This window comes from Balaenoptera ricei, chromosome 18 (assembly GCF_028023285.1).
Source record: "Balaenoptera ricei isolate mBalRic1 chromosome 18, mBalRic1.hap2, whole genome shotgun sequence".
In the NCBI taxonomy this organism is placed as follows: Eukaryota; Metazoa; Chordata; class Mammalia; order Artiodactyla; family Balaenopteridae; genus Balaenoptera; species Balaenoptera ricei.
In genome coordinates this window covers 55,311,121-55,337,785 of record NC_082656.1, presented here as the reverse complement: position 1 = coordinate 55,337,785, position 26,665 = coordinate 55,311,121, and the positions used below count along the sequence as shown (strand labels likewise).

Here is a 26,665-nt window from a genome sequence, read left to right as displayed (position 1 = left end):
GAAGAGCCTCTGCTAGAGAAAAGGAAGGAGGAATTTTAGTTCTCTCCTAGGGCAGTGACAGGGCTTGAGAAGAAAGGGTCGCGCTCTTCCGTGTGGGTGGGGGCCGACGCGAACTTGAAACTGAAGGGCAAAAACAAAAGCAGCCTCTCCCCCGCCCTCCCAACAACTAATCAAGGTTTAGGTATCACGGCGGGATACTTAACTTTTCTTTGAAAAGTCCTAGCGGGCTTGAAACACGTTTAATTCAGAGCCCGGGTCTAGTCTGAAGCCTCGAGCGTCGCGGGGTGTGTGAAAACTTGCCCTTGGTTTGGGCTCATCATCTGAAGACCTGAGAACCATGACAACTCCGCAGCCCCTCAGGACGCGTCGCGGGCCGAGCACTGCCCCCTGGGGCAGCGGGCAGGTCCTGCTGATGCAGTCCAGGCGTCGCTCAAGGGGAAAGGTCGCCGCGCGGCCGCAAGGGGCGGGAGGAGTCTGGCGGTGATTGATGGGGAAGGGACGAATGAATAAAGGTACTTGTCTAGGGACAGCAAGGATCTCGAGCAAGCTGCGGAGGCTACACGGTCAGGCATTCCCTCAGCGTTTCGTCAGAGCCAGATCCGCCCGCAGCTGGAGGGAGGCGCGCTCCGCTCCAGGGTAGCCTGGAGCCCAGCTGCGAGCCAAGTGCGTCCCGGGAAGGAGGTCCCCCTGCGCCTGGTGCGTCCGGTCCGCGAGGTAAAAGTTCTGGCTTGGTGTTGCATTAAAATCAGTGATGGAACCTTATCCTGGGGGCTTCAGCTTGGATTACTTCTTTGGGGATTTTTTTTTTTTTTTTTTTTTATGGATGGATACAGCGAATTACAATGGAGTTGGAGCGAAGGAGAGCGCGTGAGTGTTTGAAGCCACTTGGAGGGCACAGAAGCTTCCGCGTTAATGCAGATACTCTCCCAATCAGAACTGAGATGTCCCAGAGATTTTCCGAGTCAGCCGGCACACTCGCGGGGGGTCCGGGGGAGCCCGAGCGCAGGCAGCCGGGAAGAAGCTGCTTTCACCCGCGGGGAGGAAGGAGTCTGGGCGTCCAGACACAGGGTATCCCGGGTTCCTGAGGAGTCAAATGCAGAGACTGGCACATCCCTTGGCCTCTAGGTGCCTTGATTTCCCCCCGTCCCCACGCGCGCTTAGCCAGAACGAACACAGGAGCTCAAAGCTTTGCTCTAGACACCCATCCTTTCCTCCCTGTCACACCCCTTCCAGAATACCCCGCCCCACTGCGAGTCATTTACCCCTCGGGAGACGCAGGGGAGAAAAACCAGCGGAAGCTGGTTCTGGAAGGGCAGGAGACGGGCTCGGGCGGGTCACACGCGCCAGAGTCCCCCCCACCCCCCCACTGGCGCGCAAACTTGAGTTACTTTTGCGCGCGGATAGTGCGGGCGCGGCTGCGCTCTGCGCTAGCCGCTTGCAGGGGCGTGGCTGGGGTAGCTGACCCGGGTGTCCCGTCTTCCTTCCCTTGCTGCTCTCCAGACTGAAAGCTGAAGAGTGGCCACCCGACTCCCCCCGGAGCAGGCAGCAGCATGCAGCCGCTGCCCAGCCTGTGCGGACGCGCCCTGCTGGCGCTGATCCTTGCCTGCGGCGTGGTGGGGGTCCAGGCTGAAGAGAGGGGATTCCCGCCGGCCGGGGCCACTCCGCCACTTCTGGGGGCCGGAGAGATAATGGCGCCCCCAACTAAGACCTCCTGGCCCAGGGGGTCCAACGCCAGCGTGCAGCGGTCGTCCGCATCTCCGCAGATGCCGAAAGGAGGGAGAATGGCGGGAACCCCACCGCGCACCCTCCCCCCGCCCCCGTGCGAAAGACCCATCGAGATCAAGGAGACTTTCAAGTACATCAACACGGTGGTGTCCTGCCTAGTGTTCGTGCTGGGCATCATCGGAAACTCCACACTGCTGAGAATCATTTACAAGAACAAGTGCATGCGAAACGGCCCTAATATCTTGATAGCCAGCCTGGCCCTGGGAGACCTGCTGCACATCGTCATTGATATCCCCATCAATGTCTACAAGGTAAAGGGTGCCTGCTAATATCGCGATGGGAGGGCATACCGTTAGGAAGGGGGAGATGCCAGAGCCTTTGCAGGAAGCTTAGTCACGAAGATCCCTCCCTTCCTAGAAGTCAGTAATCATTGGAACCAAATTTCCTTCTGGTTTCAGTAGCCCACTGCTAAGCCTGGAAAAAGCATAGTCGCCAGACCAGCAGCATAAACATAATTTGGAAACTTGTTAGAAATGACATCTTATAGCCCTACCTCAAACCTACTAATCCAGAAACTCTGGGTGAAGCACAGTAGTTTGTATTTTAGCAAGCCCTGCACGTAAGGTTTGAGAACCACTGGTCCTGAAGGACCTTGTCCCTAAATCCAGCTCACAAGGTACATTCTCTCTACTGAGAAACTGATGGTTCATGTACTGGAAGGATTGTTATCACCTGAGAACTTGTTAGAACTACAAGTCCAACCCAGACTTATTAAATCAGAATCTGCATCTTAAAATACCTAGGTGATTCAAATGCATACGAACCTTGGGAAGCATTTTCTTAAAGGACCCTAACAGTAGAGGGGCTCAAATAGGTTTTTAGGAGACAAACGGCCTAGAAGAAAGAGACCCAGACAGGAGAGTAGGAAAACACAGTTCACCTGCTGCGAATGACCATACTGTACCTACCCTTTACTGAATGCCTACGATGGGCCAAGCGCTGGGATAGATGTGTTACTTTCCTTTACTCCTTCTGCCAACCCATGAGTAGACATTACTCCATTTAACAGATGATAGGATGTTCAAGGTCTCACAGTGAGTAAGTGATGGAGGTGAGGAGAATCAGGCTCAATCTGTCAGGTTCCAAAGTGCAAACTGCACCCCATCAATGACTGTGGACAAAACCAAGGACACTGAACATAAAGTCTCTAACAGTTTCAGTAGCTAACATCATTATGTGATTACCGCAGGCATCAGAGGGAACGGGCTTGAAGAGCTAGGGCAGGACACAAACCCCTACACTCTTTGACTCCCGCTTTGAAACTCTGGACACTTCCCAACATCTCTGGGCCTCAGTGTCCTCAACTCTACAATAAAGTTTCTAGTGCCCATCGACTGGGGTTTTGTGGTGTTAAGAAAAATAGCCTAAGTGAAAGAGCTGGAAAATTTTAAAGGATGATGCAAATTTGTAAAACTCTGCTTCCCCTTCGTAACCAGCAATAGGAAGTCATGCATAAAAACAGAATCAAAAGTGTAAGGGACCGGGAATGTACTTTGGGGATTTGCCTAAAGCTAGTCCTGGGCTCAGTACAAGGGAAGGAAAAGGCATGTTGGTTTAGGAAAGGATTGTGGGAGATACTTTGATCTTTGTGGCAGGAGAAGTCACCAGATGGCATGCCTTTAAATTGCCTTTTATGAATCTCTGGAAATCCTAATCCAACAAGGCATACATTAAGGAATTCTAGAGATTTCTGAGGTTTAGAGACAGGATTTGGATTAGGATCCACGTCCTAGAAGGCAACACTCCCAGAAATGAGGGATAAATAGATGAAATCCTAAATTCCTGCATGGCTACCAGCTCTTGTGAACTCTGAGGGTTTCCTGGGAGAAGCACAGGCTGAAATGGGTCCTTTAAATGCAGCCACAGCTCCATTAGGGCCAGAAGGAACCCATTTTAGGAGTCCTACAGACTAAGTCTTACCATTCCAATGTGGCAGGAGAATTTCAATTCAATTCCTCAAAACTGACTTGAGAAATTTTAGAGTACAAGGTGTTGTGAGAAATTTTAAATAAGTGATAAGATCCTTCTGAAAAGGGAGATTACATCTAGTTTTGCTCGGCTTGCACAGAGTTTTGTGAAAGATTGTTTAGGAAGGTCCCAGGAAACCCCACATGGTCAGCCCATTTAGAAACCCTCCTAAGTCAGCCAGCAGATGACGTGCTGTATGGAAGGTTGGACTGAGGGCATTTTGCCTCCAGATCAGATGTAAATCAGCTCTTCCAGGACCATCTTACTTTCTCTGTCTGGCTAAATTATTACATTCGATAAGCCAGAGAATATCCTACTCCCAAAGGACACACAGCTTTTCCTTTCCTTTCAAATTCCTTTATGATTTCCCTAGGAAGTTACAACGTTTTGCCTGAAACCATTCAGTCTGTTAAAGCTGTGTTTCTATTTCTGAAATAAACAAACTGAGTCATTACAAATCTGGCCATGTAATCATCCTTTTTGGTCATGAACAAATCCATCACATAGAATTAGGTCCCATCACTAGGTTTGCCATCAGTGAACCCTACATAGTGACTTTTGGTTTATTTTTATATTGTGCATAAATATGTGTCACTTGAGATATAACAATAATGGCTACCATTTATTATGTACTCAGTACTTGGTTTAGTTCGTTAAATCACTGCAACAAACCCTATGGAAGAAGTATTGTTATCACCCCTGGTTTATGGGGAAACTACATTTTGGAGAGGTAAAGAAGTAAATTGCTCGATGTCACACCACTAGAAGGTCGATGTCACGCCACTAGAAGGTGATGAAACTAGGGCTTGAACCCAGGCCTTCTGGCCCTAGAACCCGTGGTCCTCCTGGCCCCCTTCACAGAGTGAGCTGAGCGTAGATTGCCCTTCTCCAACCTGGAGTATTGTTAGGACCTCATTTGAGTGCAGTGCTGCAATTATGGGACACACTACTACATAGTAGGATACTTGGTAAGCATTTTCAGTTTTACTTTGAGTCATCTGAAGATTTCTATCTCCTGAAATCCCCTTCAGATGATCTGTAATGTATAATATTGATAATATCGCTGTTTGTTATTCTGAAGGCTTTATTTACAAAAACACCTAATCCAGGGCTAGTTAAAAGCCATTTTCCCTTAAATAATTGTGACACCATATAAGTTAAAAAAAATGCATTTATAATTTCAGAGTAGTGAAGTATTATACTTCATACAAAGCAAATGAAGTGAATTATGAGTGCCATTTAAATTTATCCTAAGGTGGGGGACTTGAATCTCTAAACTAGCGATTTCTAATTTTGTTTTTGTGGGGTGTTATTATTCTCTTGAGAATCCAGTTAATTATCCATCTTATATGTTATATATAATTAATATAGAAATAGATAATTTATATATACATTATAATTAATAGATACTATAATGTACATTCACAATTTCTGAGGGTTCATAAATCCCGCAGCTCCTCTGTTGGTTTACCCACAGGCCCAGAAACATCAACGTGAATCTATTACATTAATCTGGACTTCAGTAAATCTAGAGTTCAGTAAAGTTGACAAACCACAAAATGTCATAGATCTGGCTGGGAGCCATGTTCCTCGATGCGGCTGTAGAACGGGATGGGACTTCACAGGGAGAGGCTACTGTGAGGGCTGACAAACCCCAGGGAATGTGTCTACTCTGCTTTGACTCCCTCAGGGAACTGTTTCTCTGGAAACTTCTAGACAGAGTCTTTTCGCCAGGGCTCCTGTGTCAAGGAGGCAATCCTGATAGATCGGTGTTGTGGGAGACTCAGCAAATCGAAGCTCTAAAAGAGCTTCAGATAATCATGAGAACCTGCTGGAAATAAAAGCCTCGTTTCTCCTTCTCAGCAGCGCACACTAGGGCTGTCACTGCATTACATAAGAGCATCCAGATGAAAAATGAAAAAGCAAGCGTCCAAAGAGGATGTTTAAAAATATATATGTATACATATGCATATATAAATATATTAAATGTTATAAGAATGTATAGATGCATAAGTACATAGGTGAATATCATTGGTCGCAGTGCCTGGCACAAAGTAAGCCAGTAATAAATGTTATTAGAATGTGTGTGAGTGTGTGTGTGTGAATAAGAATGGAAACTTGGGGGTTTTTTTTCAGCTTTTGCCGTTATAAACATGACTACAAATAACATCTTTGTCCATATGGCTTTGCACACATGTGTGACTATATCTGAAGGGTAAATTTCTAGAATTAGAATGATTGAATCAAAGGATATGTGCATTTGTAATTTTGATAGATATTGCCATACTGTACCCAAAATTATTGTTGTACTCTTTGTTTGAATCACTATTTTATGTAACATCTCCATATACATATATATGTATCAATGTCTATCTTTAATACATACATGGGTCACTATGCCAGTATTTACATGGTCCATGTATGTACCTGACCCCAAAACCAGTGTTTAAGCATCTGATGAGAGGATGAGTATCTCCTTATTCACAAGCTACTTATTGTGCCATTCCTGTGTAGACCAAAATGAATGGAATAATCTAGACATTTGTTGCCTATAGGAGCCTAGAGTAAGTTGGAGTAGCACCAATGTCCAAGCTGTATAGGAAGAGCTGGGTATACTTGTAGATGCTGTGAAGTTTTTTGTGTTGTTGGTGGTTGGTTGTTTAGTTAGTTGGTATGGCTTGGTTTAGTTTAGCAGTGATTTTTAACAAGCCTTGATTGCAGGTTGAAGTTAAAATTTCTTTCACTTCTCTTAACATCTTAAGAAGTTAAAAATGCTTGAGCAAACAATGAGTTTTTAAATTATAACAAGTTCACTCTCTTTGTACTGTATTTGCATGGAATAACTGACTCAATAGATATATAGTTAACATAAATATAATGTAATATAAATATAATAAATAACATAAATATAGCTTCCTTTATGTGTAAGCAAATTGAGTTTGAAAACAAATCTCCTTGGAAACTGATGACAGATAGCTACATGGGCAGACTTTGATAAGGATCCAAGTATAATCAGATGTCTAGTGGTGATGGAGAGCTTTCTAAAAATTGAGCTGGTGACCCGTTGGAGTGCCTCTAGATAGTTTTCTTGTTAAGACTTCGTAAGCTACTATTAGAGTCAAAGAGGCTGCCTTCATAGCTCTGAGAAGCAAAACTACTGACCTTTAACGTTTAACTACTTAAGGTGGGGTACTTGTAACATTAAAATGCTGGTATGTCAAAATGGGAATTGCTTCACTGAACCCTCAAATGAGTTTGGAGCGAAGTGACCTTGTCACGTAGTCAGACATTCCTGCTTGTAACACAATCAAAGCTGTCTTTCTGAACAAAATCACCGTTCTCACTATCCAGTCTTAGACTACTTCTAGTTCTTAACAAGTCTGCATATAATTAACTAATTTCATAGTTAGAAGTAAAGTGAATGAAGGACCAGCAAATTTAACTTTCGAAGTTATACTTTTCTGATTAGTAAATGCAGTTTATGCATATAGAGCAATACAAGAAGTAAAGGTATCATTGGGTAGAGGAGTCTAATTTTGCCCAAGATAACAACACTGTGCATATTTCCAGTTAAGTAACTGAGATATTTTAGTGACATTTTTGTGATGTCTAAAGACATCTTAGTAGCAGAAGCATTTTGTACCCAAAACAGAACTTAGATACCTTTGAGGTTCATTTATTTAAAGCAACAAAATTTTTAAGGAGTGTTAATTAAGCACATTTGAAGTATTAACATTTTAAAAGTGTTAATAAAGAGTAAGACTATTAACATTGAATGACCTTGAGTCAATTAATAAATAAAGCTAACCCCCCAACACCCACGTAGCATAGTGCCTGCAACGATCAATTCCAGACAAATGCTTGTTGACAAAAGATGTTATACTCATATTTTTATAACTGTCCAAAAAAAGAGGGAGAAATTTTGTTCTTTTTTCTATATGTATGAGAATATTGGCCATAACAGAATAATAGGTCAATAGCAGCAGATGTCAAATAGCCCAGAAACTCAAGACTTCCTATTTCTGATTCACTGCTTCACATGTTGGCTGCGACAAAATGGTGGGCAAACTCTTGGCCTTGGGCAATGAAATGTCCCCCAGGTTAACTCTAGAGTACTTCCTGTGTTTGCCTTTGATCTGCCACTCGGTCACTCCATAAATCCAAGGCTCTTAAAATGTCAAGGCAATGTTTCTTTCAATGTGGTAAGGCTTATCTATCAAAGGCTTTACATTTTTTTCTTTGCTCATTTTAAATGAATCGTTCAAGATCGAAGGCATTTCCATAGTTGTACAAGAGGATGACACAGCCAAGACCATGTTGTTTCAAGGCCAGGGAGCCAGGGTCTTCATTTTCCAAAGAAAACCATATAAGGTATGGCTAATACGCTATAGTTGATGATTTTTAGAGAAACATGCCAAATGCTAATCAATGATTAAGTGCTCTCAAGGGTGTTGACAGATAAAGCCTGAGCTGAAATAAGATTCTAGAGGTAATTTATGATGTGAAACATTCTCTTTCAGGACTTTGCAAAGTTAAGAAGAGGTTGGTTATGTTTGAGAGATAGCTGAGCATGGTGTATGGATATACCTTAGTCAGCAATTTCTCTAATTTCAGACTTTTTTCCTTTCCAGTGCTTTTACTTTAGAGATTTATTCTTTCTCTTTCCCTATAGATCCTCTGGGGAAAATGTAAAGGAACAAGAAAACGGCCAAACTGGGATGGTAGAAGAGAGAGAGAAAGAGGATTGTTCTTGAGTCAGAAGTGTATTAGCAAAGTTGACAGAAGCATTTATCAAGCAGTGTTCTGTCCCTGAGTCTCCCAGCCATATTCACACCTCCTAACTCGTGTCCCCTCTCTTTCTCTCCTCCTTAGCTTCATCATGGTTTCCAGAAAGAAGGAAGCCTATTCTCTGGACGTTTACTTTGTACATATCTTCTTCCCCCTCAAAACAGTGTTTTCAAATTATATTAACAGGCTTTTGAATTCAGTGGTAATCAAACGCTTTCTCACCATAGCTTATCCCATAAGCCATTCTCTGGATAGAATTAGGTTTAAGTAAGACATGAAAATACTTAATAAGATTTGTTGAATTCTTTAAGTTTGAGAGTCACTTTCTGAGCCATGAGGCCATCAGGTTATAATTCTTTAGTTCCTTCAGGTGTCACAGTGATCTTAGAAGATCCAGCTCAGCTAAGTGAATCTGACCATAAAGCTAGGTTTGTGAATAGCATGTCTTAATGCTCTTAGTTGAATCTTTTCAAAATATGTGACATGTCAATGAAAGGTTTTAAGCACAAACTGTGGATAAGTTTTTAAGTTCAGGTAATAGGAGAGTAGCAATCCATTTATTTATTGGCCTGCTACAGACTTGGAAATAAATTTCACTGTAACAAAAGTAGGGATATATATTTAAGGTGAACTTAAGTTTCTCTAAGACATATTTATTTTTTATCTTTTTTCTATCTCTTTGCTTCCCTTAAAGATTTTGTTTCCAGAAACTTAATTCATTTTAATGGAGTCATTCTTCTATTTCAGCAAGTGATAGGAATCTTTCCAGAGCAGTGGAAAGCTCTCTCTTTGCCAGTGTGCACACAACAGATTCCTAGGACAGGGCCTCTGCCTTGCACAGCTCCAGGGGGCACTGTTCATATTGTGGTATTTAAATGGTACCCCTGGGGGATAAGCTGACATTATTCCTCATCCACATACTCTAACCCACATGGCCTAATCTTTAAGGGATTAAGTGCATTTTAATGGACCCAGGATGGAACTGGTAACAGATATTCGTCCCCAAGGGCAAGGGTGCAACGTATGTCAAGAAAATATTTTCTATGCACTTGACCAGCAGCTTAAATTCTCACTGTATGTTTGAATAAAAAAAAAAGAAAGGGAGATCCAACATGGGAAATCCTTGAATGAGGGTGTACTATCTTATTAAGACGCCAGTTCAATTGCAGAAAAGCTCTTATCTGCTACAGGAAACAGAGATAAAAGCAGAAGAATACACCCTTCCCCAAACCTGTGAAACACAACCACTCCATTATTTCCTTCTTTTGACTCTGACTGTAAAAACATTTCTATAATGCCAGTCATTTGAAAGAAATGTTCACAGTTCATCACGAGATGGAACAGACAGCAATCCGGCAAAGCAGCCCTAGTTGTCATTTTTAATGTGTTGCTCACCTACCTTCTTAAATGACTGTCTCTTACAGCGTCTCTATGCTTCCTGAGTCCATCTCCACCAAATTTACAACGAAAGCACCTCACTGAATCCCATCAGATAGTGAGAAACAGTAGGTTCTGTTTTTTAAAAGTCATTTCCCTGATAGGTTTGAGTAGGGGAGAGAGGGGAGGGGAGGAATTTTGCTTTCCACCTTTTCCGGCCTGCTTGGAAGACAGAAGTCCAAGAGAAGAGCCAACGCCTCAATCCCAGAGGCCCTGGCTCTATGTGTCAAGAAGACCTGATCATCTGGAAGGGAGGAGGGCATGGACTAGACAATACAAAAATCAATCAATATATAAAATGCACAATCATCCCAATTCCCTAAAGAATTTGTTTCAAATATGAGAACTGAAAAGTTCATGACAAAACTTTTATCACAAGATTTTTGCCTTATGATCAGATTCATGTATTCGTCCATGAACTCATTCATTCACTGTTATTCAACAACATTTAACGAGCGGTCACTGTGTGCCAGGCACTGTGCTAGGCACTAAAAATGTTGTAGAATATTCTGAAACAAAGAAACAGTTAAAGCTCAGTGTATACTGTTAATTTAAAAAAAAAAATAGGAAAGGAAAATGGTATATATGGTTAATGAGGCAGTTGAACATTTGTTAGTGCAAGATGGTTAACTTTGGCATTTCCTGACTCTACGGGGCTAGATGCCTTTGGGCATTAAGAGTGGCGTGTATTAATAGGATTTTCTCCATTTAATTTCTCGAGAATGTAATTTTTAATTACAAAAAGAATTGAAAAATATAAATCCCCCAGTTGGAGAGATTTTGTAGCACTCACTTAATCATACTTTTACAGAAAGGATATTTATTTTCTGTTCATGTTATTTATCCTTTTAGAAGTTTTTAAAAAATTATATAATATATATTTAATATAAAAGTAATTTTTAAATATGATATAAAATAATTTTTCAGATTCTGTTGACTTTTTTCTTTCTCAAACAGCTGTTTCAACATAAAGTTATGAAATCATGGCCATCCTTGTGTAGAAACCTTGTAGTCAGTATGACCAAGTCTTTTTTCAATCTAGTGTCTATTTATTTATTTGTGTTTACTTTACTCATACAAAAGAAATGTGCTAGGGAAGCAGTAGAAGCCTTAGGCGAAAGGCGCCAGCATGAGGACAGGCTATCGTTTGTCAAATGGTCACCACATTGCTCCTAGGACCAACACTAACAAAAGCTCTTCCTTGGATGAGCCATCACCATGTGAAAACCAGTGTCAGTTATGGGAGTATTTTCTGACTGGCTCACATTTGATAAATGGTAGGTAATATATATTCAAACTTAGTTTTAAACAGGACCTAAAAATTTAATTCACGTGGCAGGGACCTAGAGACAATATGGAACTCTAACATTCTTTTTGGGATCAGAGAGATTTGATTACATGCATGATTTGTCTTCAGTATTCAGATCGTGCCCTTAAATTATCTAATTGAATGGAGAAAACTGCAAATAAGGAATAAGAATATATTATTGCTGGTTTAAAGTTAGAGTTGCTTCCTCTTGCAATAAAGGAGAATCAATTTCCTCTACCAAGAAGAAAGCTGTATTGTTGGACTTCAAATTATAGATGTTGGATGTCATTATTTTTGTCAAGAAATAGTGAAATAGTTAATTTCCAGGAATTATAAAAATCTCTAAGAACATTCTTTCACCAAATTTTAAAGATGACATTTTGGTTGAGAGTGATTTCTTTTTTTTTTTTTTTTAAGTTCACAGCTTTTTCCCTACCCAGGGCTTTGTTTATTATTAAACAAGAGGTTGACGTCTTTTGCATTTTAAATAAGCTCCAAGCCCTAAATTGCCAAGGCCTTGAGGCTGGAGGCCATTCAGACAGACATGAGCCTCGGCAGTAGGCGTGGTCTCTTTCACAGGGTATCAGGCTTCTTGGTGTCTCCACAAAGGCTTCTGATCAGAGAAGCAGAGGTTGCCAAAGTCATCCTTCTGACTGACGGCAAAATAATAGAAGTGGGCACTCCGTCCCCCCACCTTCTGTGGCCTCTCAGGACTGGCAGCATTCAGGTCTGGGTTGAAATGGTGAAGAGTTTTTTTTCAGTCTCTTTCCCTTTGGAAGGGTAGATTAGAAAACTGTAATCTCTCAGCTGTGATTAGGTTTCTGACTATCTCTGTGTTGAACTTGAAGAGAATTGCTACAATTTTCAGTTTGTGTTTCCCTGTCCTCTGTGATAACTTGGGTCAGAGGTTGGGTTGCAGGCCTCCCACTGGTATGAAGAGCAATCATCCAATTTCTAGGCTGAGCCAAAAACAATAGTAACGTCAAAACAGGGCCTGGATTCAGTGCAGAGCTCATTTTCATTGGCCAGACTTCTCTCCCTTCAGTGACCGGACACTCATTCATCTTGAGTCGTCTGATGGCTGTACCTACGTGATACTAATATTTGCATATTTGGAAATCGTTGAAGACAAGAAAACACTTGACACTATCTAAATTTTTGGACAGTAGATGAATAAAATAGCTGGGGGGTTAGAAGAAATTTTTACTCTACATCTACATACTTTACCATTGTTTGACACATAGTTGTGGGTTTTAAAATACTGTTATTGATTTAATTCTAAACACTTTTCATCTAAGATCAGCTTCTTCAAAACATTGTAGATTCTAGAATCAGACCACGTGGGTTCAAATGTGGATCTATTACTTACTTAAGTGAGTGACCAAGGACAAATATGTTAGTTTATCTAATGCCGAGTAACAAATTACCCCCAAACTTAGCAACTTGAAGAATAACATTTATTACCTGACACTCTGTCTGTGGGTCAGGAATTCAGGAGCTGCTTAGCTGGTGGTTCTGGCTCAGGGTCTCTCATGAGGGTCAAGATGTTGGCAGGGCAGCAGTCATCAGAAGGTTTGCCTGAGGCTGGAGGATCTTTTCATTCACACACCTGGCAAATTAGTGCCAGCTGTTTTTAGGTGGCCTCAGTTCCTTGTCACCTGTTGGAGTCTTCATAGGGGTGCTTGAGTCTTCTCCTGACACGGCAACTCCCCCAGAATGAGTGATCCAAGAGAGAGCAACGAGGAAGCCATAACGCCTTCTATGAACTAGTCTCAGATGTCACGCACCATCACACCCACCACATTCTATTCACTAAAAGCAAATCATTAGGTCCAACCCATGTTCAAGGGGAGGAAAATGAGGCTTCATCTTTTGAAGGGAGGATTATCAAAGAATTTGTGGGCATATTTAAAATCAACACAGCAAATTAATAAACTTCTAAATGCCCCTAAGTTTTTTTACCTGTAAAATGGGGGTAATAGTAATACTACCTCATAGGATTGCTTTGGGAATTCAATGATATACCATGTGTAAACGGCTTAGAATAGTGCCTAGTCCCTTGTAAGTACCATATGTGTGTTAGTTTTGCTTCCCACCCCCGGCCCCAGTGCATATAAAGGCAATCAGAATGATTAGACAGAATATTACCTGGATAGTTTGTACCAAACTGGGTCTGGCAGTTTTAACTGTTTGGAATCTTTTTATTATGTTTCCAAGAGTAATTGGCAAGTCTTTTAAAGCACCTTGAGTTCATAGCTGATTCAGACTTGCAGGACCCTGGGTCTTCCCCATTTCAGCCAATGTCTCCACCATTCACATGATCAACCCCTTTGAGTTTCCTGACTCCTCATATCTTATATCCAACCCATCAACAAGTCCTGCTAGCTCTGCTTTCAATACATATCCAGTCTATAACCCATTCTTTTCAGCCCCAGGGCACCACAAGTTTCAGCCCACAATCTCTCATCAAAGCTTCCTTTCCTGACTCTACATTCTAGTCTACATTGAGCTTCCAGAGTGATCTTTTTATATTTATTTTTTAATTAATTAATTAATTTATTTATTTATTTGGCTGCACAGGTCTTAGTTGCGGCACACTGGCTTCTCTAGTTGTGGCGTGCAAGCTCCAAAGCGCGCGGGCTCTGTAGATGCGGTGTGCCAGGCTTAGTTGCCCCACGACACGTGGGATCTTAGTCCCCTGACCAGGGATTGAACCTGCATCCTCTGCATTGGAAGGCTGATTCTCTGGACCACCAGAGAAGTCCCCAGAGTGATCTTTTAAAAAACATAAATAAGATGATGCCATTTTCCATTTCCCTGTTCAAAATCTTGCAGTGCATTTCCTCAAAAAAACCAAAACCAAAAAAAACCATTCAGACTCCTCCCTGCGCAGCTACATGTCCTAGACACTTGGCCTGGACCACTCGACCCCAGCCTTGAGAGCCTTCTTGCTGTCCCTTCCTCTCACTAAGCTTCTTTTGACCTCAGGGCCTTTGCATTTGCTCTTTCTTCTGCCTAGAATGCTCTTTGCATGGCTTACTTTTTTTAGTCAGGTCCCTACTGCAGGTTGCCTCTTCAGAGAGACCTTGCTGAGAAGCCTATCAAGAAAGCTCCCTAAATTCCACCATAATCTTTCAATATGGTGACACCCCCTGTGTGACACCATATTAAGTATTCATGTGTTTTGTGTTTGCCTTCCTCACTAGACTGTAAGCTCCATGAGAGCAGGGAGTTTGCCTTGTTCACTGATAGGCACTCTGTACTCCAAATGGTGTATGGCACATAGTGGGTACTCAATAAATGTTCGCTGAATGAATGAATGAACAAGCAGAGTTATAAGTCAGCTCATTAATCCAGAGGTCACAAGTTAGAGGCTGGTCTGACACATAAAAATATTTTGTTAATACAATGTTATCTGATAGTGTTTTTTTTTTAAAAATATGAATTCGTTGACAATTTTTACAAATTGTGAGATTTCATATAAAAATTCCAATTTGGGGCTAAAAATCAAGATACTTTTGTATTGGGGACCTCTTGGCAAAAATCACATCAAGTTTATTAGCAGCAGCTCCTTTTAGACAGGATTTACCCCAGACCCCTCTGTTCCCTATTATTTCCTGACACCAATGACTTTCTTACACCTGGCTTCCTCCACTCTTCTGTTGCCTGCCTGGCCTTGCAGGCTTTCAGACCCTAGAAAAAGCGTATTTGCTGTAAGTATGCCAACATTTGTTCTACATGTCGGTGTAACTTTTCACGTCTACCTTAGAAATGAAATTGGTTCCATGTTGGAGCTCCGAGTCATATTCGTACTGAAACACACATTTCAGCTTTGGGTGCCGCTCTAGTTACAGAACAATCACCCAGCATGACAAACTCCACAAAGAACCTTCACGAGTGAAAGAACGGAAAGACTCAATTGTGTTTCAAAATAGTTTTCACTTTTGGAAGGTTATTTTTTAAAACATTAAAACGCACACACAGACACATAGATTTGAAATACTTTATTTTCAAAACCTCATGAACGTTCGACCCAGATGTTTACCTAAAGTGATTCATTTACCAGGGTGGGGCACACCCAGTTGTCCTAAAAAAGAAAATCGCTGAGTTTAACAATAGATGGTTGCATAGTCTGAAGTCAGATAAACGGAAATATATGTATAGAACTAAGTCTTTTGCTCACTGGATAGCCACTGCCTATATATTTTAGGGGCCTGAATATTTAAGCATCTGCTGTGTGTCAGGAATTGTACTAGGCAATTGCAGTAGTTCCTTTCTGTTTGATGGGCTAGGGGTTCCAGACAGCAAAAACTTAACCAAACAAACAAGTATGTTATAATATATACAATAGGAGCTGATAAGTGTTGTTGCTGAAACGGGAAGTGGAGTAGGATGAGGGAGATGGGGAGGCCTGACCAGTTCCTATACTTAATAGTGTGCTGAGGGTAGGTCATGTTGAAAAGATAAGATTTGAGTAAGACCTGAAGGAGGTCAAGGAGTTAGCCAAGTGGATCTTTGGGGGAAAAGCCTTCCAGGATAAGGAAGAACCTCAAGTGAAGCCCTAAGGAATGAGTGTGCCTGCTGGGTTCAAGGAGCTGTGTGCTGAGTTACAGAGCAGTCAGGTTGACTAGAGTGAAGAATAAGTACACGAACACGCACACTGTTCTCCATAGGAGTCGTCTAGTCTCTCTGACTAAGAGACATTTGTCTTTCTTTTTTTTTTTTTGGGCCGTGCCACATGGCATGTGAGATCTTAGTTCCCTGACCAGGGATGGAACCCTGCATTGGAAGCGTGGCATTGTAACCACTGGACCACCAGGGAAGTCCCACGTCACCTATTTTTAGTTAACCTTATTTTGATTTGGCCACCAGCTGAGTATTTGAGACTCCATAACAGTGTGAGAGGCATTTTCAACACTGCAGGCCCAATCTTGTAAGGAGAACTTAAGCAACTGGCCCCAGTTGGCCCTGCAGTGGAGGAGACCTTGACCCTAAGCTACTGTCTGTGTATAGCTAATTCTCCTGAACCGGCTGCCCTTTCATTATTCCCAATCCACTCTCTTGTTCCAGATATCAAACGCAAGTGCTTTTCAAAGGAGTAATCTATGAGAAAAAGAATAAGAACTAGAGTTTGTTATTTTAACTCTACATGTTCATTTGTCTCCACTAAGTGATACATACAGTTCAGAGGGCACCCTGTGAAAATCTCCCTAACAGAGCTTCATGTCTCCTCAATGCAGCTACTTGCCGAGGACTGGCCCTTTGGAGTGGAGATGTGTAAGCTGGTGCCTTTCATACAGAAGGCCTCTGTGGGAATCACTGTGCTGAGTCTATGTGCTCTAAGTATTGACAGGTAAGAGCATATATCTAAGCCAGGTATATCCTGACCGCTATCCTAGTGATTGCTACGCTACTTAGAAAATAAACTGTGTAATTCAATAAAACTAGGCTCTGCCAGCTTGGCAAATGATTATGTTTTACTCTTCAGATATCGAGCTGTTGCTTCTTGGAGTCGAATTAAAGGAATCGGGGTTCCAAAATGGACAGCAGTAGAAATTGTTTTAATTTGGGTGGTCTCCGTGGTCCTGGCTGTCCCTGAAGCCGTGGGTTTTGATATGATTACCACTGACTACAAAGGAAGTTATCTGAGAATCTGTTTGCTCCATCCCACTCAGAAAACAGCCTTCATGCAGGTAAATTTTACTTTTTTGTCCCCCTTTCTGTTGTTGCCTTATAAATATTTAGCTATTTTTCCCCTGATCTCCTCTTCTTGGGAAGCTACTGATTTATGACTGTCCTTGGCATGAATTAAGAGTGTAGGTCCGGGGCTTCCCTGGTGGCACAGTGGTTGAGAATCCGCCTGCCAATGCAGGGGACACGGGTTCGAGCCCTGGTCTGGGAAGATCCCACATGCCGTGGAGCAACTAGGCCCGTGAGCCACAACTACTGAGCCTGCGCATCTGGAGCCTGTGCTCCGCAACAGGAGAGGCCGCGGTAGTGAGAGGCCCGCGCACCGCGATGAAGAGCGGCCCCCGCTTGCCGCAACTGGAGAAAGCCCTCGCACAGAAACGAAGACCCAACACAGCCAAAAATAAATTAATTAATTAATTTAAAAAAAAAAAAAAGAGTGTAGGTCCTAGGGCTGTGGGGTTAATGGTGACTAATGACCCAGGGCTGCAAGAAGCTGGGTCACTACTTCTCCAAGAATCCCCTGGTGCTCAGGAATACAGATAAACCAAGTTTACATGAGAGAATCGATTTGAATTTATAGCTTTTCTACTCAAATTCCCATAAGGACTGGCAGCTACTACATATTCTGTATGAAGCAGCACAGCGGTCATCAGAGGGAGTGTGTGGTCCAGGGAATGATCAAGTAGAAGTCGCCCTGGTATGGATGGTTTGATCGGAATCCCTGTGAATACGTGAAGCTCGGTGTGAATAACAAGCTTGTCCTCTCTCTAAAGGGAAAGCTGCCGTTACAAAGAACTTCATCTTGGCCATTTATTCAAGAGCTTTTAATCAGGAAATAGGAAAAGAATGGTAATACTGGTCATCAGAAGATAGATCCTAAGTGTAAAAGGCTCTTCCCAACAGAATGGGTTAAGAGGAGTTAATACAAAGGGGGCTGGTCCAGATGTCATCAATGATTATTTTCTATTTTACACGTTAAGACGAGATAAAGCTTTATGAATATATGTATAGATCATGGTAAACAAAAGAATAAAGAAATTGAGAATGAGACTGCTGTTTTCTTGTTTCTTACTAGTTAAAATGGGAAAAGTACTGCATAGATTACATAAATTCTGCTCCAACGCAGACATACCTGGAACAACAATTTTAAGAAGGAAAAGAAAAAAAGAGCAGAAAAAGAATAAGAGAAAAGGCATGTTACAAGCAGCTTTGAATTTTAGTTGATAGGTTAGATGTATACATCCCTTAGGTAAATGATTAATATAGACCTCTTCCTACCTGCTTTTCCCATAAACAAGCTTGTTAAAAAGTGAAAAACTCCCATAAACACTAGGATATCTTTACCCATTCAGATGTGGTATTTCACACAAAGAATTCCTTAAGGATAACTTGCATATGTGAAGACAAAAATATTTGAATTACCAAATATTTAAAATTTTGCTCAATTGCTTACATTTTTATATGTAATGATAGCACACTTCCTTAGAGACTTGAAATGCTTTTTAGGAAAAGTTTGTTTCATTTAATTTAATTATTTGTTCAGCAGACGTGGCCTGAAAGATTCTACATAGTATTTATAAAATGGATCGACTTTAGAAGATAATTTCTCCTTGATGAGTATTTTTTTTTTTTTTTAACTTTTGGGTTTATTTTATTTATTTTATTTATGGCTGTGTTGGGTCTTCGTTTCTGTGCGAGGGCTTTCTCCAGTCGCGGCAAGTGGGGGCCACTCTTCATCGCGGTGCACGGGCCTCTCACTATCGCGGCCTCTCCTGTTGCGGAGCACAGGCTCCAGACGCGCAGGCTCAGCAATTGTGGCTCACGGGCCCAGTCGCTTCGCGGCATGTGGGATCCTCCCAGACCAGGGCTCGAACCCGTGTCCGCTGCATTGGCAGGCAGACTCTCAACCACTGCGCCACCAGGGAAGCCCGATGAGTATTTTTTAATTTAACATTTGATATGTAAGATTTTCTTACAGAGGAATATTAAGTATAACATTCTCTCTTCCCCATAGTTTTACAAGACAGCTAAAGATTGGTGGCTATTTAGTTTCTATTTCTGCTTGCCATTGGCCATCACTGCATTGTTTTATACCCTGATGACCTGTGAAATGTTGAGAAAGAAGAGTGGCATGCAAATTGCTTTAAATGATCACTTAAAGCAGGTAAGGAAATAGAAATATTTGCTGACTCATGATTACAATCCTGATTATGAATATGAAAATTATCATGGTGATAAGAAACTAAAATTATCATACACCACAGCATACTTCCTTTTTCTTGTGCTGGTATTTTTTAATATACAAAGAATATTTTTTATATTATCTATCTGGAGATATTCTACATAGTCTAAAAAGATGTGAAAAGAGCCATTACTTTTTAAAGATGAATCTTTCATCATTTTCTGTCTAATTCACATTAGCTATTCAGTTTAAAGCTCAGTGTCCTGAATTTTTACAAATGCCACTGATTTTTTGTAAACGATATTAAATATTTTGTTTGGAAAGCGAGAACACTGTGATTATAATGAGGCATCTATTCAGTGTCTGACTGTGGTTTTATTTCAGAGACGGGAAGTGGCCAAAACAGTATTTTGCCTGGTCCTTGTCTTTGCCCTGTGTTGGCTTCCTCTTCACCTCAGCAGGATTTTGAAGCTCACTCTTTATGATCGGAACGATCCCAATAGATGTGAACTTTTGAGGTAAGAAAGGTAAAATAGAAATAGTTGTGTAAATAAATGCCATTCAGAAGTTCTTCCATTGATTCCTTTCATTGGCAAGAAGAGAGAGTACCATTTTTCTAATCCTTAGGGAACAATTAAGATGGCCATTTTTTTACCTTTACTCCTATTTCCAAGGGAGAAGTAAAGGGACTTAGGAGAACACTGGGAATGGAGAGCCAGGGTTGTCCAAATGAGTGAGTAGCACAATTGAAAACATTAGGTCTGATCCTCCTTTGCACTTTGTAAATCCTTTCTTTTTTTTTTTTTTTTTTTGGTAGAGTTGAAGGAAGAAGCCTCTACTCATTTTTTTTAAATTTATTTTTATGTTTGGCTGTGTTGGGTCTTCGTTTCTGTGCGAGGGCTTTCTCCAGTTGCGGCAAGCGGGGGCCACTCTTCATCGCGGTGCGTGGGCCTCTTACCATCGCGACCTCTCCTGTCGCGGAGCACAGGCTCCAGACGCACAGGCTCAGTAGCTGTGGCGCATGGGCCTAGTTGCTCCGCAGCATGTGGGATCTTCCCAGATCAGGGCTCGAACCCGTGTCCCCTGCATTGGCAGGCAGATTCTCAACCACTGCGCCACCAAGGAAGCCCATAAATCCTTTCTTTTCATCCAGCCTCAGCACTTCCAAAAGAGATTTCATATTTTTAAATTATTAATTTATTAATTTATTTATTTTTGGCTGCGTTGGATCTTCGTTGCTGCACACGGGCTTTCTCTAGTTGCGGTGAGCAGGGGCTACTCTTTGTTGCGGTGCGTGGGCTTCTCATTGCAGTGGCTTCTCTTGTTGCAGAGCACAGGCTCTAGGTGCACAGGCTCAGTAGTTGTGGTGCACGGGCTTAGCTGCTCTGCGGCATACGGGATCTTCCCGGACCAAGACTCGAACCCGTGTCCCCTGCATTGGCAGGCAGATTCTTAACCACTGCGCCACCAGGGAAGTCCCGAGATTTCATTTTAAACGAGAGAATTGGGCATGGGCGGTGGGGTGATGACAGGGACAGAGAACGAGAGAGAGAGAGGCAGAGAGAGAGATCATAATAGGCAAAGACTAGTGATAAAGTCAAAACCATTGTAAATGGCTAATTATTTTGTTCACAAAAACACAAAATTCTGTAAAGAATATATGTTCATAGCAGCATATTTTTTTACAGACATGTCTTGTATTATCTTTTGCAGCTTTTTGTTGGTATTGGACTACATTGGCATCAACATGGCCTCCCTGAATTCCTGTATTAACCCAATAGCTCTGTATTTGGTGAGCAAAAGATTCAAAAACTGCTTTAAGGTAAGAGAGTATTCGAAAATCAAAAGCCCTTTTTAATCTGGCATCAAATATAACCCTTCCAAACTATTAGTATTTCTATCCAAAGAGATCTAGTCAATTGTTTTGCAGTTTCCCCTAGTATTACATGATCGACATTTCTTTCTTTCTTATTTATTTATTTATTTATTTATTTAATTTTTGGCTGTGTTGGGTCTTTGTTGCTGCGCACGGGCTTTCTCTAGTTGCGGCGAGCGGGGACTGCTCTTCGTTGCGGTGCGCGAGCTTCTCATTGTAGTGGCTTCTCTTGTTGCGGAGCACCGGCGCTAGGCACATGGGCTTCAGTAGTTGTGGCATGTGGGCTCAGTAGTTGTGGCTTGGGGGCTCTAGAGGGCAGGCTCAGGAGTTGTGGCACACGGGCTTAGTTGCTCCGCGGCATGTGGGATCTTCCTGGGCCAGGGCTCGAACCCGTGTCCCCTGCCTTGACAGGTGGATTCTTAACCACTGTGCCACCAGGGAAGCCCTAGACGTTTCTTTTTAGATGTGAATTTTGCTCATAAATCACTATAACTGATTTCTGCCTGCAAATCCCAGTCAACCATTCCCTGCTACCTCAACCAATCAATTCTACTCATAGAGTTACGCAGAAAATGAATAAAAATTGCATGCATTGATGTCTGACAAATATCACATGATAAAATAAGAGCTACACATGATTAAAGGCACTGTTCCCATATTTGGAAGATTTTGGACTATGCAGCACACTGTAGATTATAACTAAGTTAGTTTCTTTTTCATACAGAGGTGACCATAACGAGTCAAACAAAGCAGTTTAATTCAGGTTTTACCTCCACTTTTCTGCCTTCATTCTATAGCAGAGAAGTGCTCCTTGATGTGGAATATGTGAAATTATTCCTCATTTGCCTGCTTGCATTTGTGTGTAACATCCATCCATCCATTCATTCACTCCTTCAGCAATCTAGCATACATGAAATATTCCCTTCCCTTATGTGGGAATGACTCACTTGTCCCTGGTGTAACAGAGCCCAGATTCAGCTGCTCACCACTCCTATGCCAATAATTCGAGAGGCAAGTGTCAGTAGAAAAGAAAGGTGCTTTAATCAGAAAAGCCAGCAGTCTGGGGATATGGTGGACTCGTGTCCAGAGACCAACACCAAAGATTCTGCTCAGCCATGACAGTTTTTAAAGGGAAAAATGGAAGGGGAAGAATCTCAATGAATCATCCAGGCAGGAGGTTGGGTTCTGCTTCTCCCCTGAGGACAGACTGGCTGGCTCTCTCTTCAGATGTTATCTTGCCCCAGGGGTCTGCATGCACGCTTGCTTAGGGGGGGCTACTGTGGCTAGAGAGCTAGTCTTACTTCTTTTTATCTAGGAAGAGAATCAACAGGTTAGACAAGGCATGGTGTGCATTCAGGAGAGCATAAGTCAGGAATTAGTTTCAATTGCTTAGTGATCTCATTCCTATAATTAAGTTCTTTCAAGGTTAGAGGGGAACAGAAATGGGCAAACAAGAAAGGGGCAAAAGAGCTGCTTTCAGTTCCCCACTGTCAAACACCATTCCATTTCTATGGGATTAGGGGCAAAGGTCTATCTTCTGTAACTTCTTCATGCTGACATGGGACGCCATATTCTCAGAGTGGAAGATGTCAGCATGGGTCTGTAACATCTCTTTGCTGACAATTTTATTGTAGTTGCGTGCTTACATATACAGGCAGAGCAAGCTACAATTATTTTGCTGCCCACCAAGATACAGATTATTATGAGCAATAATGTTAATCCCATTCTCTTGAGGCTCGTTCTTGGACTTGTGCTAGCCATAGATTCAATACTGCTCAGGATGGCACAGCTTATGTCACGGTTACAGTCTGGTCATCATGGAGTTAGCTTTTTCCCTCTGGTGGCAGTTACCGTACCTGTAAAACAACTCGGGAATGTGCATCAGACACTGAGTCTGTGGCTCTATTGTCCTAATTATTAACTGCTCGGTTTTGTACTGGAGGGCGTGGTGCCTTGGTTCTGCTTGGTTCCGCTGGCAGTTCATTATTGGAAAACCGAGAACTTAGCTTCCTTGTAAAATCAAAGGCAGTCTATAAAATTCTTTGCTCACTCATAAACTCATAGATTTTAGAGCTAGAGGAGAATGTCACCAGATCAGGTCCCTCATTTTACAGAACAGAAAGCAATGGAACTCACATTTTCTTATACATATAAATTCTCAGAAAACAAGCAGAATGAACAGGATTTTTAAAAATCCAAGAAAAAATTTGGATGACTAAAAACTGAGACACATAGACTTTATAACCTTATTGTGTAACAGTATTGAAAAGTCACATGAGATTAAACACGTGGCTGAAAAAAATGGTGATGTAATATTAAGTTTATTGACATGGAAAGATGATTATGTCACTGTCAAGGCCATGGAGTAGTATGTATAGTCCAGTTTTATTAACATAATTATACACACACGTCCACAAACACGCACATATACAGTCATGTGTATATATGTGTGTGGTAATATTTCCACTTGCATAGGAAAAAGTCTTGAGTTACGTATTTATCAAATATTAAAAGTATTTCTCAAGTAATCAAGAGTAAGTATCAAGAATTAAGAGTGCCTTTCTCTTTCAATTTTAATTAAAAGATGAGGAAGTTTAATTATGTACATTTTTTTCTTCTCTGTATTTTCTAGTTTAAAATCATTATCATATACTACTTATGTAATTACATGTTTTAAGGGGAAAATAAGAGGGCATGGAAAGAAATTGGCAGAATTGCATATCATGCAAAGAAAGCCAGAATTCTGGAGAGTAGGAAGGGCTGTGATAGTGTAACTGATGTAAACTTATAACGAGTTACTTTGTTTTGTACAGTCATGCTTATGCTGTTGGTGCCAGTCATTTGAAGAAAAGCAGTCCTTGGAGGAAAAGCAGTCGTGCTTAAAGTTCAAAGCTAATGATCACGGATATGACAACTTCCGTTCCAGTAATAAATACAGCTCATCTTGAAAGAAGGAATATTCATTTTCTTTACTTTGGACAGAAATCATTAAAACAATGAGGCATCCGCCAAACAAAACAAAACAACTGTGTGTTTGCACAAAACAATGTAAAAATGTAAGAGTGATTATTTTCTTAACACTCAGAATTACTCATGACATTTTATGAGCTGTTTACAGCCTGAGAAGAAAAGCGATGAGAATTAAGAAAGCCTCATTGTGAAAGCACTTAATCCTTTACAGTCAGCACTTCAATGTGGCTCTTCAGAACTTCTGGTATATTCATACACCACTTAAAGTTTAAATTGAGCTCACTCAGAATTCCTACTAAAGATGTTTATTTTTTAAATTAAGGTGAATCTGATGCAAAGGAAAAATGTGTTGCTGCGAAACAGAATTTTTAAATGAAATTTAAATTACTCAATTTAAAATTTTAAAAATCTTTTAAAGGAACTTTTCTATTAATAGCCTCACACCATTGGTTGGACTATAATTGGAGACAAAATATGAAAGCAGTTCAGCCGGTGTATTTGTTTGATGTTAGAGACATATTTAAATGATCAGGAGGGAGTATCAGAGAGATTGAAGTTTTTGAAAATATTCAACTTTACATTCAGATAAGATCAAATGTCACAAAGGGACAGAGAGAGAAGGTTTGGAATGCCGTCCCAAAACACTGCTTTGAAATCTCCTATTCGTGTACTCTGCAAAGAAAATACTACCTACAATTTTTTTGAGGATTATTAAAACATTCTTCTTCTTTCACTATTGTAGTTTAAATGCTATTTGTTTAGTTTTGTCATCTGTAAATACTTACCTACAATACACAACGTGTAGATGATTAAATGAAGGGCAGGCCCCAGTGTTCATACCTTTACAATGGAGAAATGCCAGGAACCCCATAATGGACAGAATGTGAGTTGCCTGGAGCAGTGTCCACATGGCAAAGGAGAAAGCAGCATCTTTTCTCACCCTGCTGCAGTTAAGATGGTCTCTGGCAATGTATCATACGATAGTTAAAATACTATTTTTAAGATCATAGATATTAGAGTCAATGTAACAGCTACCTGTAAAGCTTATTACTAATTTTTATATTATTTGTGTAAATAACTAATAGAAAAGAATTCTGGATGTGGTGCTTTCCTGTCACTTACAGGCAAAACTGCTTTTTGAGACTGTTAAGAACCTCTTACTTTGTGCATTCTTGCCTAATTCTTTCATCTCCCCAGCAAAGTGCCTCAGGTTAACCTGGATGAGATGTGTGTGAAAGTATGTACAAGAGAAAACGGAAGACAGAGGAAATGAGACGGGGTGGGAGGAAACCCATGGGGACAAATTCCCTTCCTTAGCCTGATGTTCGTCACTGCCCGTCACATCAATGCAAAAGGTCCTGATTCTGTTCCAGCAAAACAGTGCAATGTTCTCACAGTGGCTTCAGGAACAAATTGGGCCCAAGAGCTTTAACTCTGTCTTAAAATATAACAGAGTTTCTACCCTTGTTTTTTGTTTTTTTTGCGTGGTTTTTTTTTTTTTTTTTTGGTAACCCAGGGCCACAGCCACATGTTGAGAATAAGCGAGCAATGTTGTTTTCTGCCAGCATCTAATGTGATGCTACCAAAACCCCAATAATGGGGCCAGAAGGAAAGGACAGTAATTAATTCACGTGCCACATGGAATCTATTTACAAATCCCAGGCTTATTTATTAATTTCTTCCCAATCACTTTTTCAGATGCTTGTCATCACGAAAGACATTTCAAACTTCGGATTTTAAATTAACTTTGGGTTACTACTGTTTTCAGTTCGTTAATATATTTTTTATTCCTATTTAAATTTGAGCTCATTTTACTACCATTCATTTTGTTTCTCATCTGCATCATAATGCCCTTTCCTTCTCCCTGTCAGAGTTGTGGTCTGTAATCATCTTGCCAAATTTTAAACTGCACACAAATAGTATATACATGCATTATTTATAATGAAATTGTGTTCAGTAGCTTTTCTAAAAATGTTTGATTCAAAATTTTAACATACTGACAAAGGTTGGTAAGAAACAAGCATGATTTCTTAGCATAAATAAAATCAGTACGGGAAAAGGTGCTACTGTTTAACTTTAAAACATACTTTCTAGTATTAAGGACTGTATAATATAACAATGAACAAAAATAATGTTAACATGGATGTAAAACTTAAAAGATTTATAAGCGATTTTAGACTGTTTTCTCCTTTATATTTGCTAATAGGGGTGCATGTTAGTATTGACAGCTTACAACATATGGCCAAAGGAATACAGTTTATAACAAAGCATGGGTATGCTGTAGCTAACTTTATAAAATTGTAATATAACCATGTAAAGTAATTATATATTTTGTTTTTCTGGGGTCACTTAAAGTGGCAACTACTGTAGTTGCTAATTCTATGTTATGTAAACAAAATCAATAAAAATTTAAATTGCTTTAAAAAAAGACCAGCTTGTTTTTCACTGTGCAGGCAATAACTAATAGTAATTTATTATTAAGTGTTTAAAGGAAATATAAATGTTACAAATGGACATGATTTATGTTAAACACACAATTAGCAAGGAAATATGAAAGCTGTTACGTTAAAATGCCAAGTTTCTATTATGTTTTATTGTGGTGAGTAACCAGAGATATATACATTCAGTTTGCAGAGGTTGATTATCTGATTGATTGTTT

General features: G+C 40.9%; 1 protein-coding gene and 1 long non-coding RNA gene across 3 annotated transcripts in view; one reads left to right on the top strand and one right to left on the bottom strand.

The window, feature by feature from the left end:
* Positions 1-685, bottom strand: part of LOC132352364 (uncharacterized) — an 88,293-nt gene extending 87,608 nt beyond the window's left edge. Inside the window, exon 1 of the long non-coding RNA XR_009498690.1 lies at positions 204-685. This is a non-coding gene — a long non-coding RNA (uncharacterized LOC132352364). The remainder of the gene's footprint in view (positions 1-203) is intronic.
* Positions 456-26,402, top strand: EDNRB (endothelin receptor type B). Of its 2 annotated transcripts, none has more exons than XM_059902811.1 (8): positions 456-696; positions 1,501-2,036; positions 16,528-16,640; positions 16,776-16,980; positions 18,993-19,142; positions 19,545-19,678; positions 20,874-20,982; positions 23,850-26,402. In XM_059902811.1, exons 2-8 carry the CDS (start codon positions 1,551-1,553, stop codon positions 23,982-23,984), a joined length of 1,332 nt encoding a protein of 443 aa, XP_059758794.1. In that variant the 5' UTR covers positions 456-696; positions 1,501-1,550; the 3' UTR covers positions 23,985-26,402. The 2 variants fall into 2 exon arrangements, with proteins under 2 accessions (XP_059758794.1, XP_059758793.1); XM_059902810.1 differs by having other exon boundaries at positions 456-714.
* Positions 26,403-26,665: the final 263 nt, after the last annotated feature.